Here is a 16,154-nt window from a genome sequence, read left to right as displayed (position 1 = left end):
TCGCATTAACTATATCACGAAATATCTTGATTTTCACCTATAGTGGGCGATGGTCAAAGTAACCTAATAATGTAATCTATTAACTATGCATAAAAAAACCTGTCTGTTTGCTTAATTAACAGATATGGGTGTCATGCCATAACATATTTTTAATACGACTGACTTTATATTTAATGTGAATTTAACATTGAAAGTTAATATGAGTAAAAACATTGCAAGTTAGTCTACTAATCATAACACTTTCATTGTACAGGAAGAGAGCAAAGAACATTTTCATTGACAGTCTAGTTCAAGCACTCTCAAAAACTCCCATTAAAATCACTGAAGCTGTTCAGTGCACAGGTACACTATTAAATTAATATCTTACAGATTCGTAGACACACATTTGCACTTTGTTGTTTCTGACGAGAGAATTCGCCAGAAAGAGGTATTCAGTCAGCGAGCGAGTGAAGAAAACACCGACATTTTAGCGATGACTCATCTGAACACCTCTGATTGGCCATTGCACTCATAAGCTCAACAGCATCGTATGTGATTGGTTATAATGCGCAGTGCTGTAAAAACGCATTTGTATCTGGCTCAGCGCCAGCGAACGCAGATTTGAATTTAGCAACTGATGATATGACGCGCTGAACGATTTAATCACGCCGGTGTGATTGTATTAAATATAGAAAATATGAATTGGCTTTTTTTTGTCTTTTGGAAGCTGCATTCAAAATCCACTTGGCTCAAAAATCTGAGGGGGCATGTGCCCCCTCACTTTGAATGGGCATGATGCCTCTGGAACTCATTATAATCAGTGATGCTTTCTACACTGGCTGCGGCGCGGCGCACAACGACAAATCCCCGACAGTAAACTGCTGCCGCGTTCTATTTATGACATGCTGACACAAATTTCAAATGATTTTCAATGGTCGCTTTGTACAGTAGACAGACTTTAGCTGTTGCGGAGTGGCGCGACACGACAGCTGTCGCGTCCGGTGTAGACACGGTGTTACGTTTTTTTGCAAAAGGCGATTTTCAAAGTGAAGTAGCTTCTATTATTTTGTTTACCTCATCAGCAGCTCGCGCAATGTTGGTTGCTTGGTAACAGACCTGAGAGTGGATTGTCGAGTTTGATAATGCAATTTAAGATTTCCTAACTAGAGATAAGATACGATTTTGTAAGATAGGATAAGAATCCCAAATCAAGTTAAGATTTGCTTCTGTAATACGAACAGTGTTGGGAAGGTTACTTTGGAAATGTAATAGGTTACAGATTACCCTACTTAAAATGTAATAAGTAGTATAACTTTTCAATTACTTTATTAAAGTAATGTAACTGATTACATTTGATTTACTTTTTGATTACTTTTCTAAATTTCTAATGTTTTCAACTGTTTATCATTTTCAAACATGTAAACTAGGCAGGGTAAACCTTACAGTAGTACTCAACACTGATTACTGTCACACTTTCAAAATCCTTCATCACTTGAATTAAGATTATATTTCAATTTTAAAGTAGACAATGGATGCAAAATTCACTTTTACATGGTGTTTGCATATAAATGTATCTTAGTGTGTGGACACAACCACCCTACAATGATAAAAATCCATTCCCTCCTTTTTTTAATCCCCCCAAATCCTAAACAGTCTCAATTATCAAGCTGTTTTGATTTTCCGAGCAGTATGATGTCATATTGTTCAGGCCCCGCCCACAACCGCTGCTTTACATAGCTATGACAGTAAACACTGGAATCTAACAATGCCTTGGGAAAAAAAGTTAATCTTTAAAAAATGAAGCATAGCTATACATAAACCCATTTAGGAAATAAAAGTTATCAAAAAAAGCACGTTCTAAACTCCTGAAACATTGGTGTTTCATATTTTAGAGCAGTCACTGCAATTTATGAAAGAAATCAATCAAATCTGTATGTGGGAGTGTGTGTGAAAAAAGCAGATGTAACCCCCTTTGTAATCCTTAACATTTTCATAAGTAACTAATTTAATTTAAAAAAAATTCTCAGTAACTGTAACTGATTACAATTACATTTATTTTGTAATTAAATTACGTAATTCCATTACATGTAACTAGTTACTCCCCAACACTGAATACGAATTTCTGAAACATCCTAATTTAACATCACATTTTTTTTTATTGATATTTATTTATATCTCCTGAAAGCTGAATAAATAAGCTTTCCATTGATGCATGGTTTGTTAGGATAGGAACATATTTGACCAAGATACAACTATTTGAAAATCTGGAATCTGAGGGTGCAAAAAAATTTTAATATTGAATCGCCTTTTAAGTTGTCCAAATGAAGTTCTTAGCAATGCATATTAGTAATGAAAAATTAGGTTTTGATATGTTTATGGTAGGAAATTTACAAAACATCTTCCAAACATCTTTTTTTGGCATTAAAGAAAAATCGATAATTTTGACCCATACAATGCATTGTTGGATATTGCTACAAATATACCTGTGCTACTTATGACTGGTTTTGTGCTCCATGGTCACATATATGCATGTAAACAAATGCACGTTGGATCACTTTGTTTAACCTTCTCCGCAGATGTTTGGCCTTTATAAAGGCATTGGGTCGCCCATGATGGGCCTGACGTTCATCAACGCCATCGTCTTTGGTGTTCAGGGCAACACCATGCGCATGTTGGGCGAGGATACGCCCATGAACCAGTTCCTAGCCGGAGCGGCGGCCGGCGCCATCCAGTGCGTGATCTGCTGCCCGATGGAACTGGCCAAGACCCGAATATACCTGTGCTACTTATGACTGGTTTTGTGCTCCATGGTCACATATATGCATGTAAACAAATGCACCTTGGATCACTTTGTTTCACCTTCTCCGCAGATGTTTGGCCTTTATAAAGGCATTGGGTCGCCCATGATGGGCCTGACGTTCATCAACGCCATCGTCTTTGGTGTTCAGGGCAACACCATGCGCATGTTGGGCGAGGATACGCCCATGAACCAGTTCCTAGCCGGAGCGGCGGCCGGCGCCATCCAGTGCGTGATCTGCTGCCCGATGGAACTGGCCAAGCCCCGAATGCAGATGCAAGGAACGGGCGAGAAGAAGTCGTCCTCTCGGAAGGTCTACAAAAACTCGCTGGACTGCCTGGCTCGCATTTACCAGCGCGAGGGTTTGCGAGGAGTCAACCGAGGAATGGTTACAACTCTCATCCGAGAGACGCCGGGATTCGGCGTTTATTTCCTTGCGTATGACCTCCTGACGCGTTCGCTGGGATGCGAGCCGGAGGATCCGTACATGATTCCCAAACTGCTGTTCGCCGGAGGCATGTCGGGAATTGCGTCTTGGCTTTCGACGTATCCTGTGGACGTGATAAAATCCCGACTCCAAGCCGATGGGGTCGGCGGAAAGTACCAGTACAGCAGCATCATGGACTGCACAAGGAAGAGCATCCAGCGCGAAGGTTGGCGGGTTTTTACGCGCGGACTTACTTCCACTCTTTTACGGGCTTTTCCGGTCAACGCAACCACTTTCGCTACTGTCACGCTCTTCCTTTTGCACGTACGTCCGGACGAGGGATCGAAAGATTGCGAAGCGGCTCCAGCTTCGCATCAAGCGCCGTTGCAGCAGCAAGCACAACCGTCCAGTCTGTGAGTAACCTCATCTTTCTGGGATATTGACTAGCGTAGCACTTCCCAAAATAATGGCTGACCTGTTACTAAACAAACCGTTGCTGTGCATTGAGCACATCTGTCCACTGTAAAAGGAATTGCACAACCTTTCTATCCATACAATGACTTGAGCTCTGCATCTGTAAATATATATTTTTTTATTTTCAATGATATTTAACAAACACGTTCCCTTTGTCTGCCTTACGAGAGCTAAAAGAATCCGACCTCTGAAAGTAAGAGTTTGCATGTTGATGTAATAAACTGCTCCTTTTGTTGTTACTTGGCAGAACTAGTAAAACTTGCTTTGACGCTGCAAATTATTGCTACACTGAAGAGAATCCAGTGTCTAAACAAATCCTCAAGTTTAGTTAGGGTGGACACCAGTTGATGTGAATGAAAGGAGGCAGTGACGTGTGGATGTAGAACGTAGGTTGTGCTGTCTTAAGGTTTTAGGTCATTTGTGTTTTCCACTGGAAAGTTTTGGAAAGGTGCATTTTGGAAAAGTAGTTACCAAGGTCCTTCCCAGCCTCGTTTTTGTTTGCATCAAACTTAACATGGCCTCTACCCCTGACTAAGTTAATACCCCGGACATAGATTAAATTTGTACTCTCAACCCCACCCAGTCATGGACAAATATGATTTTGGCACTGGAGAATATAGTCTTTGTTATTATGATGTTTTTAATCTGAGGAGTGAGAACCTCCTTTTAGTGGAAGCTGCTGGTGAAATTGCCTACAAGGTTGCGATATCTTGACTCACTGTTAAAGTTGTGAAATGAATATGGTAGACACCAAATTACGTTTGCTAAAGTTTCTAAATCACTAATGTGACATCTGAGGAACTGTTGTTGTCTACTGATGTTGTCTACTTGAATTGTATTGGCCTGAATTCATTTGGTTCCTGGTGTACTGAAAAGAGAATAAACCAAAGGTTTTTGCCCAACAAATCAAACTCTGTCCCCTCAATGTAAGCCCTGAATTAATGGCGTATTATCTACAAAATTAATGCAATATTTGCATGTTTTCTGTAACTTATTAAAGTGTTTGGATACAGGTTGTATCTGGGCCAGTGGAGGTCCACTGTAACTATATCTAAACTGTTGTTAGAGTTTTAAATGATCTGCTGTGTTTAAGTAACGTCTTTTGATTTACTGCAGCATGTGGGTTGTCTCTGATCAATATATGTTATGTTTGTATATATCGAGGCTGGAATTTTCTCAGCATATTGAAAGATGTGTAAAAATAATTGCATATGTTTGATTTCAGAGTGCTGAATGTAGGAGACTAAAACATGCACTTGGGAAAAGTTGACAAAAGAGGTTTGCCTGGCTTTTAAAGAATGTGCTGCTCTTTTTGTAACTGTTACGGGTTGTGTTGTATTAAATGTAAATATGTAGTATTCCATTAAAAAGGGAAGTCTAGACAGATGCATTGAAAACAATGTTTTGTGTGATATCTGTAAGAAATGTAATTAAACTGTATGTTACAGAGTTAGATTGGTTGCAGAAGTACTAAAGTGGTTTTAATTTGAGTAGTTTTAGTTTTCTTTCTTTTTCAGGTTTGTTGTTACTGCTGTTGCTGAACGGATGGATCAGTAATTGAATCTGATGAAATGTCTGTCCTATTTTTGTATGAAAAAGTTTAGTTCTGTGCTACTCCCATTTGAAAAGTGGTTGGCCTCAACCAATTTATAAATTGCTTTTAGTCAGCTAAAATATGTGAAAATAAATGGGATAAATGATAAATCTTGTGTCTTTTTTGTCTTTATGTATAAATTGCTGTAAATTGATGTTGACGTCTTATGGTGGGATAAACACAAGAATTAGATTCTGTGATTTAAAAGTATTTTATTTCATTTTTAACATGAAAATGCATTTCAAATTATAAGCCAACCCATTCATTTTTGAATATTGCCTTTGTGTTATTTTGTTCAGTCATATTTATGGTTTGACTAATGTTTAATCCTTTAGAGGATTCCAGGTACTAATCTTAAAACTAGTGAACAAACAAATCTGGGTGAGATTGCACAACTGCTCAAGACACATTACTCATCCTGGGATTTCTTTCCAGGTACACCATCTCTAGTTTTAGCACGCAGCTTGTTTACTTGAGATTCAGCAATGTCTGCCCGCTCTTCTGCCTCTTCTAGCTCATGCTGCAGTTTTTCTAATTTGGCCAGGTTGGCATTTGCCTGTTCCTCGGCTTCTTTAGCAGAACGTTTGTAAGATTTTACTTTCAGTTGTAGCTTGTCCACCAAGTCCTGCAGTCTTGCCAAGTTCTTGCGATCCTCGTCCGCCTGATAAGTCAGCTCCTTAATGCGTCGCTCATACTTTCTCGAACTTTTAATGGATTCTGATCCTCGCTTTTGCTCTGCGTCCAACTCATTCTCAAGCTCACGGATACGTGCCTCCATTTTCTGTAGCTGCTTTTTGCCTCCTTTCATTGCCACTTGCTCTGCTTCATCTAGACTGTGCTGTAGGTCCTTATTTTCTAATTTGGCCAGGTTGGCATTTGCCTGTTCCTCGGCTTCTTTAGCAGAACGTTTGTAAGATTTTACTTTCAGTTGTAGCTTGTCCACCAAGTCCTGCAGTCTTGCCAAGTTCTTGCGATCCTCGTCCGCCTGATAAGTCAGCTCCTTAATGCGTCGCTCATACTTTCTCGAACTTTTAATGGATTCTGATCCTCGCTTTTGCTCTGCGTCCAACTCATTCTCAAGCTCACGGATACGTGCCTCCATTTTCTGTAGCTGCTTTTTCCCTCCTTTCATTGCTACTTGCTCTGCTTCATCTAGACGGTGCTGTAGGTCCTTAATGGTCTGTTCCATGTTCTTTTTCATCCTTTCAAGGTGTGCACTAGTGTCTTGTTCCTTCTTTAACTCTTCAGCCATCATAGCTGCATCAGTGATGGCTTTCTTTGCCTTTTCTTCTGCATTGCGGTTCTCTTGCACCAGCTCCTCCATTTCATTTTGCAGCTGAAGCAGATCTGACTCTTGCTTCTTCTTTTGGTTGATGAGGCTGGTGTTTTGGGAGTGCAAGAGTTGCATCCTCTCGGTTGCTTCAGTAAGTTCTTGTTCAGCTAGTTTGCGACCCCTCTCGGTTTGTTCCAGCACTGCTCTCAGTTCTTCTAGTTCTGCTTGAATCAGGTTGTTTCTGTGCTCCAACAGGGCAATGTTTTCTTTGAGATCATCATTACTGTGAAGTGTGTCATCCAGCTGTAGTTGAGTGTTCTTTAAGCACGACTGGATCATCTTCAGCTGCTTCTGAGCATCTGCTGCCTGTCTGTTGGCCTGGCTTAATTGAATTTCCATTTCCTTAAGATCTCCCTCCATCTTCTTTTTTACTCTTAAGGCCTCGTTACGGCTTCTCATCTCTGCCTCAAGGGAGGCCTGCAAGGATTCAACCATACGCTGTTAGTTTCTTTTTGCTTGTTCCATTTCCTCATCCTTCTCAGCCATCTTGCGCTCAACATCTGCCTTCAACTGGTTGAACTCCAGTTGAGCTCATAGGCTCTTACCTTCTTCATGCTCAACTGAAGCATCAGCTTCTTCTAGTGCAGACTGCAACTCTGCTTTCTCCTGTTCCAGCTGTTTCCTCAGTTTTTCTAACTCATGGACACTCTTCCGTCCTTCTCCCACTTGATCTGTTAAGTCTGAGATCTCCTCCTGTAGATTCTTGTTTTCCCTCTTTACGGTCTCAAGGTGATCTAGAGTTTCTGCATAGGAATTCTTCAGTTTTAAGAGCTCGGTACTTAAGCTGCAGGCTTCTTTTGTGCTCCCTCAGGGTCACACTGTGACTCTTCGTACTTTTGTTTCCACTCCTCAATGACTTTGTCAAAGGATCTCTGTTTTTTGTCCAGGGCCGCTGATGCTGAATTTGACCGTTCAAGGTCTAGCATCAGATCCTCAATCTCATTTTGCAGGCGATGTTTTGTTTTCTCAAGAGAAGAACACTTTGCATTCACTGCTTCCACTGCTTCCTCTGCTTCTTGCAATTTTTGTACAAGCTTCTACTTGGCTTCCTCCAGTTCCTCTGTTCTCTGAATTCCGTCAGTCTCATACCTTGCCCTCCATGTTGCTACCTCTGTATTGGCTTTGGATAATGCACGTTGGAGCTCAGCTTTTGCTTCTTGTTCCTCCTCAAATTGCTCTCTTAGTAAGTCACAGTCGTGACGGACCGACTGTGCAGCATGAGCAAGAGCCTTCTTTGCTTTCACCTCTTCCTCAAGTTGCCTTCTCAGGTCTTCAAGTTGCTGGGTGTAGCAGGTCTTTCCTTTAGTGAGTTGGGAAATCAGACATTCCTTCTCTTCCAGTTGTCGTCCAAGTTCCCCATTTTCAGTCAGCAGCTTGGCTTTCTGGGTAGACAAATCATTCAGAGCTCTCTGGGCTTCTTCAGCTTTTGACCTATGCTCATTCATCTGATCTTCCAGTGAACGGCACATCTTTTCAAGATTTACCTTGGCTTTTACCACACTCTCCATGTTTGAGGAAAGGTCATCCAATTCCAACTTTAATTCAACTTTTTCTTTCTCTGACTTTTGTTTGACACGTTGCAAATTGTCGATCTGTTCCCTTAGTTCAGCCACACTGTCTGCATGCTTCTTCCGAAGGTTTTTCCTCTAGCTGCTGTTTGTCATTCTCCAAATCCATTACATTCTCTTGAGTCATTTTCACATCTCCTTCCAGTTTTCTTTTGCTTCGCTCCAAGTCCATCCTAACTTTTTTCTCTTGCTCCAATGAGCCCTCAAGGTCATCTACCTGTTGTTCAAGCTTAGCTTTTGCTTTTGTTAATGTATTTACGTTGTCCTCCTCACTTTGAAGGTCATCCAATGTTTGCTGGTGAGCCTCTTGTAGAGCTTTTTTCTCTTTGGTGAGTTTCCTTATGTTTTCATCAAGAGATGCCATTTCTTCGGTCAGATTCTTTACTTTGTTCTCAGTGGCATGTTTTTCCTTTTCCATCTTGGCCAATGTCAGCTCTAGGTCATCTATATCTTTCTTGAGCTCAGAACATTCATCCTCCAACTTGCGTTTCTTGGCTGTGAGGTCTGCGTTTATCTCTTCCTCATCCTCTATACGTTCTGACAGCTCTTTGACTTTTGCTTCTAGCTGGATTTTGCTTTTTATGAGCTGTTCACATCGTTCTTCAGCATCCGTTAAGGTGTCTTGCTCTGATTGCAGCTGAAGAAGCAAATCATTCTTCTCTTGAAGAAGACTGACCATGTTCTCCACTAACTCTTTCCTCCTGGCCTCAGATTTCTCCAACGCTTCTTTTAACTTATTGAATTCATCCTTCATGTTTGCCATTACCTTTTCAGACTCAGCAATCCTTAGCAAAGGTTTTATCTTAAAGAACAGTTTCATCCATGGCCAGTTTTTCACACCAAGGAAGGAACGAAGGTTCCACTGAATGACCATGAGGGCATCTCTTCATTCCACCAGTTTCTGATACTCAACTCTCATCAGTAATCCACGAGCATAAGCTTGGATTCTAGTAAGGATGCGAGCAAGTTGGTCATCTCGCATCTCTTCTAACATATGGAGCAGGCCAGCTTTGAAAAAGACTTTTGTGTGGACAAATTTGTATTGTGTGTGGTCAATGTCTAGTGAGCCTAACAGCTTCTCTGCACTTTTCTTGTTTTCAATTAACTGACCTTCTGGGATGGCAGATGCATTTAGGATTCTGTACCTCTGTTTGAAATCACCATAGAGGATCATGTTTGGGAAACCTTTGCTGCAAATCCTGATACCCTCCAGTACACCATTGCAGCGAAGTAGTTGTCCATGATTCCAGGAGTCTTGCTTTCGTTTAGAATCAAACAACGGACAAAGTGTGGGTGTGTGCTTTTCAGATTGGTCATTCATTTGTTAAGGTTTTCTCTGTGCAGGGCAGACACTGTCTGAAAAGATGACCCCTTTTTCTTGGCCCCTTTCCCACCAGACTTTTCTGCTCCCTCTGTTCCTGCGTAATTTGAGAATAGATGACTCAATAACTTCTAAGAGTCAATCCCCTCTTTTTTGTATTCCTCTTGTTCCAGAACGAACATGTGGTGATTGAAAAACTGTTGCAGCTTTTCATTGGTAAAATTGATGCAGAGTTGTTCAAACGTGTTGAAATCAAATATCTCAAAGCCAGCGATGTCTAGCCCGCCGATGAAATATTGCCGATGTTGCTTCGTGTCAAGGGATTGGTTCATTCTTACCACCATCCAGTTTAACACTTTCTCATACACTGACTTGTTAGTGCACCAATTGAGTAATACACTTGGTCCACACTCTGTCCTTTTGTAACGTATTCATTGCCTACCTTGACCCTTGGATGGCAGAGTCCTTTGAGCAGGTCAGCAGAGTTCAGCCCCATTAGATAAGCTGCATTATCTGCATCTTCAGTACCGTCAGGCTCTTCCTGCTCTTCACGCTGTTTCTGTTTGAACTTCATATTGCCATAGTGCATGATAGCACCCGTCAGCTTGTAGACTCCCATCATTCCGTCAGCTGTGAAGCCAAGTACGTCAAATGCCTTGTCAGTAGCAAGCAACTCCTCGTTGTCATTGATGGACGCGACAGATACTTCTCCTTGGGAGATGTAAGAGTAGTCATATGGATTATTGGTTATCAACATCATGTCCAGTAGTTCAGGCTTTTCATTGGACAGTATTTGGAAGAAGATATGGTAGTTCCTCTCAGCTTTCAGTTGAAAGGTCACCCGAGACTTCTCCAGCAGGTACGTTTCGATATCAGCCGAGGAGAGTTTACCGCTAGTCCCGAAATGAATGCGGATGAATTTCCTAAAGCGAGACGAGTTGTCGTTTCTCACAGTTTTAGCATTGCCGAAAGCCTCGAGTGCAGGGTTTGCCTGGATAATCTGATCCTCCAGGGTTCCCTTGCTGGAGTCTCTCTTTCCGGTCGCTCCACCCACGGCAGCAATGCTTGCAAAATACTGGATTACTCTCTTTGTGTTGACGGTCTTCCCAGCACCGGATTCTCCGGTGATAAGGATGGACTGGTTCTCCCGGTCAGTTAGCATGTATTGATAAGCATTATCTGAGATAGAAAAGATGTGAGGTGGGGCCTCTGATCTCTTCTTACCTCTGTAAGCCGCAACTACTTCCGAGTCGTACACGGGTAACAACTTGTAAGGGTTGACGGTTACGCAGAACAGCCCTGAGTATGTGTAGATCATCCAGGCTGCGTAGCACTGTTTGAGGTTGAACAGCACTGCAGGCTCGTGAAGGAAAGTGAGCATCGCCATGTCTTCGATTTGATCAAATTTAGGCGGGTTCTGGGGATGGACATCTCCATCTTTGACAGTCACTGTCCTCCTGCCCTCAGTCTTTACAGTCACCTTCCTTCCTTCCTTGCTGACAATTTGCGCCTTCACATACTCCACCTTTTCATCCACAACAAAGCATTCGGTCTTGATGTCAAAAGCTCTCATCTGAGCTTCCAGACGCTCTTTGTCCGACTTCCTCAGGAAGGGAGCGGCCTTTCCAAACTCTGCCATCAGAGCATCACCCATATGGCGCTTTTCCACTGCATGGTACGGCACGGTACTGCTCGGTACGCGGAATGAAACATTTTTTGAGGAGTCGCGGCAATAGGGGCGGCGCAACTATAACGACATGTGAATAACCCCGCCCACTCTAAGGCGGTACTGAACTGCAGTGGAAACGCAAACCGTGCCGAGCCGAGTCGTACCACGCAGTGGAAAAGCGCCGATAGTGACTGCTTGAGATTTCCAGGTACAGAGAGATTTGATGAGCACACCTCGGCTGAGGAAACTTTAAAGATGCAAACGACTAGTGTTTGGTTTTTATAGAGGGTAACGGAGATCCAAATAAGGATGTAAAAGGAAAGAACACAAGGACAGGGATTTTATCAAGAGTTAAAAGTGGTGTGGGGTCAGTAACAAAACCTTTAGTTGTTGATATCCTTATATTGACAACAAACACCTGATTGTTTCCATCCTTTAGAAATATTAGACATACCTCTAGCATTAAGCATGATCCTCACGTTTCCTTTGCAATTAATGCAATGTGATGCATCATATCTTATGCATAAACACATTGTTTATGTGATTCATGATTTAGAAAACTGCAGTGGAACCCAAAAACCTGACCAATTTTTTTTTTTTTTTTTTTTTGGGTCAAATTGTTATGCTAATAATATATTTGTAATGGAAAAAAATGGTTAGAGTGGAATGCAAAAAAAGTTTTTTTGTGTGTGTGTGTGGTCTCAACTTTTGTACTGCAATATGTTCATATAAGCTATATAAGGTTTTGTTTTTTCTTTTCATTTTTTTCCCTATTTTTTATTAGTAAGGGCGCATTAAATTGATCAAAAGTAACTATATTTTATAACCTTTTATAACTATATTTTTATTCAGCAAAGAAGCAGTAAAGTGGCAGTGAAGACATTTATAAGTTTACAACAGATTTCTACTTCAATTAAATGCTGTTCTTTTGAACCTCCTATTCATCAAAGAATCCTGAAAAAATAAAGTTGTTTTCACAAAAATATTAAACTGTTTTCCACATAATCAGAAATCTTTCAGCAAATTAGCATATTAGAATGATTTCTGAAGACTGGAGTAATGATGCTGAAAATTCAGCTTTGATCACAGAAATAAATGACCTTTTAACAGATATTCACATAGAAAACAGCCATTTTAAATTGTAATAATATTTCACTGTTTTTGTTTCAATAAATGCAGCCTTGATGAGCAGAAGAGACTCAAAAACATCAAAAAATTAAATAAAATTTTACTGTAGTGTAATGTAGCTTGCTCTCACTGTTGTACACTGGAAGCAGTTCCGGGCGGATGTCGTATACACCTAGGATGACTTGAGGGTGAGTAATTTATGGGCTAATTTTCATTTTTGGGTGAACTAACCCTTTAAGGTTTATTTTTCAGTTTTAGTTTTCGAACTTGAGGTTGAGTAGAAACACTTGAAGTATTTGTCAGTATTTCTCATCAGATAAGTCATCTCATAAGTATTGAAATGCTACATCAGTAAATGAAGAGTTTATCAGATGAGCTGACAGAAGTGTTCATGCTACTGTAAGGTCCGCACACATGGCCCAAGGAAGGTATTCAGTGGCGGATGAAGGTCTCTTGCGTGTTCGGTCTTTTCAGCGCGCAGAGTTATTCAATTTAGGTTTAACTGAAATCTGACTCCATTTTATTATCTCATCTGACTCCATTTTAGTATTACCTTGAATTTTGGTTGAAAAGCAAATTGGTTGTTTGTCGGTCTCTAATTATTCTGACATTTGATTATTCTAGTTAACTCTTTACTTATATTTACTCGTTCATTAGGAATCTATGTCGCTTAGGATGCCTCACGGCGGCCGCTATGCGTGGGCTCCACGATCACAAAACTCGCCAGTAAGATTAAGACCATTGTACCACTCACCCTGACACTATTCAAATGAAACCAAACATGACTGTAAATCTTATTTGCATTCATATAGAACATTCTACTATTGACCATTCTGAGTGAATCCAGTGGAGGGAGCAGATGAAAAGGCACTGATGCATATGTGAGAGAGGCGTTTCCTGCACCACCCCCCTGAGGGGTGTCTTGAAGGTGCCAGTGTATTGTCTGTTTCTCAGGAGATCAAAGTATCTTGAGTTTCCTGAGTTTCTTTTATCCTTACACTACACAATGCTTGATATAATCAGTATGTGGTCAAAACCATCAGATAGCAATTACAGAATGAAAACAGCCAGAAGAAGACAACATTTCTGAAATGATCTACATGAATGTGAGCTTCATCTAAATTATTATGATTATGATAAGGACTCTTGTTAAACAGCCATCAATCATCAGACGTGCTTTAACAGCTTCCTGTGGTTCAGAAGCTGCTTCTTGCTTGTTTAAACCATGTATTCAATACAAGCAATGCTTTATATAGCAGACCAAACACAGTTTGTAAATTTAATGCTTAAAAATGAGGAACAGATTTGACATGCAATTTATGACATTTGCAAAAACCGTTATGAATTATAAAAATCATTTAACATCTTGTAATACAAAATATAGATATTGAGTGTCTCCACAGCCTGCTGGATTACAGAAGAGCTCAAGTTCAGTTTCATTGACACGCTCATTATAACATTTAACATCATTTAGCAGACACTTTTATCCAAAGCTGTACAGCAATAAAAGTTACATTTTAAAGTCAACATGATTCATAATTCATGTTGCTGGTCTCATTGTTATGGACGCTTGGTTCTGCCACAGGATAAAAAAAGGTCATTGTGACTTTAATCTCACAATTCTGACTTTATATCTCACAATTATATATTTTTTCTTGCAATTCTGACTTTATATCTCACAATTCTATTTTTTCACAATTCAGACTTTCACAATTCAGTTTTTATTTCCTCACAATTCTGACTTTATATCTCGCAATTCTATTTTTTCTCACAATTCCAATTTTTTGCAATTCTGAGTTTATATCTCACAATTCTATTTTTTCTCGCAATTCTGAGTTTATATCTTACAATTCTATTTTTTTCACAACTTAGACTTTCACAATTCAGTTTTTATTTCCTCACAATTCTTACTTTATATCTCGCAATTCTACATTTTTCTTGCAATTCTGAGTTTACATCTCACAATTCTGACTTTTTATCTTGCAATTCTGTTTGTATCTCACATTTCTGATTCTGACCTTTTCACCACCACTTCTGAGTTTATATCTCACAATTATTTTTTTTTTCTCACAATTCTGAGTTAATATCTCACAATTTTTACTTTTCTTAGAATTAAAAATTTTTTTGTCTCGCAATTGTAAGTTAACGTTTTTTCCCCCTCAGAATTGCAAGAAATAAGGTCACAATTACCTTTTAATTCCTTGTCCTGGAGCAGAAACAGGCTTCCATACATTGTGAACGATCATCAGATGTATTTAATAAACCCATCAGCACAGTCTCTATTACACACGACACATAATGTCAAAGGTTCTGTGCAAATGCATTAGAATAAGAGGAATAAATGCTGACAGAATGATGGTTTTGGGGGGAATCGCTCCTGTCCTCCTCTATGAGGTTCTCCAGAGGAACGTCAGGGTTTTTCCAGTAGATCAGGAAGGTTCACAGTCTCTAAAGTGCTAAAGGTCAGCATCGCGACATGCGTTTGCGGTACTGCTCCACCAGCGGCACCAGACAGCGAGGAGAAGCGGCCTGCAGCATGAAGGGATGCTGGAGCAGATCTCCGGCGCTCGCTCGCTCCAGCGGATCACACGTCAACATCGAGTCCAGAAAGTCCCTCAGGACGGGAGAGATCTGATCACACCACAGAGATCATTATACATAATATCAAACATCATAATGACCAAACATAACTTCATGGTCCTGAAAGTAGGATTCATTTTCTTCATTTTAAGTCTCTTTTTAATTAAGTGATTTTATTTTATTTATGCATGAAGTCAGTATTGTTTTAGTATTAATTATAGCTTTCATTTTTATATTTTATTAAATTTATATTAACCTTTATATTTTACAATTTTAAGTTTAGTAATTTGTTATGTTCTTTGTCCTTTTTATTTATTTTTTAATATTTCTATTAAGCTTTAATTTATTTTTTATATTACATTTATATTAGCTTTTATCTCTTACAATTTGAACTTTAGTAATTTTGTTGTGCCTTTGTCATTTTTATTAAATTGTTTAATACATTTCTATTTAGCTTTTTAATAATTTTTCAGCTTTTAGTTTTAGTAATTGTGGTACTTTTAAACATTCATAATTTTCAGTTTGCATTTTTTAAGTTTAAGTGTTTCATCTATTATTTCTATTTTATTTAATTTAGGCTTTTTTAATTAATAAATTATTTTTAGTAGTTTAATTAAAGTGTAATATGTGTTGTTTTTGTATTTATATATTTATAGTATTTGTTAATATTTTGAATTAGCTTTAATTTTTTGTTAAATTTATATTATCTTTCATTTTTAGAATTTTAATTTCAGTAATTTTATGTTTTTGTCATTTTTTATTCATTTTTGTTTTTTAATATTTCTATTTAAGTTTTATTAATTTTTCAGTTTTAGTTTTATTAATTTTACTACTTTTAAAAATGTATCATTTTTATTAAAAAAAATTTAATTTAAGTGTTTCATCTAATATTTATATTTTATTTCATTTCGGATTTTTAATTAATGAGGGGTAGATTTTTATTAAGCTTTATTTTTTCTATTTATTTTTCAGTTTTACTAACTAGTACTTTTAAACATTTATAATTTTTTTAACGTTTACATTTTTGAAGTTTAAGCGTTTCATCTAATATTAATATTTCATTTCAGCTTTATTTCAATTAATGATTTTTATAGTTTTACTGTACAATATCTATTGAAGCCCATTTCTGCCACTGATCATTTAAAATTTTTTAAAAACTGAGATTTTTTCTCAGAATTGTGAGATAAAACTCGCAATTCTGAGAACATATCGGAACTTTTTTTTCTCCTCAGAACTGGACTTTATAACTCGCAATTCTGACTTTTTTTCCTCAGAATTGCGAGA

At 38.8% G+C, this 16,154-nt stretch overlaps 1 protein-coding gene and 1 pseudogene across 1 annotated transcript in view; one reads left to right on the top strand and one right to left on the bottom strand.

Annotated features, from left to right (window-relative positions):
* LOC107738887 (mitochondrial basic amino acids transporter-like) overlaps nt 1-5,276 on the top strand; it is a 16,724-nt gene extending 11,448 nt beyond the window's left edge. Inside the window, exon 1 of the mRNA XM_016550791.1 lies at nt 2,824-5,276. Coding sequence (XP_016406277.1) covers nt 2,850-3,620 — 771 coding nt within the window. The 5' untranslated portion in view covers nt 2,824-2,849 and the 3' untranslated portion in view covers nt 3,621-5,276.
* Nucleotides 5,277-5,506: 230 nt separating this feature from the next.
* LOC107738888 (myosin-6 pseudogene) lies at nt 5,507-11,147 on the bottom strand (annotated as a pseudogene).
* Between the last annotated feature and the right edge of the window lie 5,007 nt (nt 11,148-16,154).

Source organism: Sinocyclocheilus rhinocerous, unplaced genomic scaffold, assembly GCF_001515625.1.
Source record: "Sinocyclocheilus rhinocerous isolate Xijiao unplaced genomic scaffold, SAMN03320098_v1.1 scaffold2420, whole genome shotgun sequence".
Taxonomy (NCBI): domain Eukaryota; kingdom Metazoa; phylum Chordata; class Actinopteri; order Cypriniformes; family Cyprinidae; genus Sinocyclocheilus; species Sinocyclocheilus rhinocerous.
This window is presented reverse-complemented; position numbering and strand designations above follow the sequence as displayed.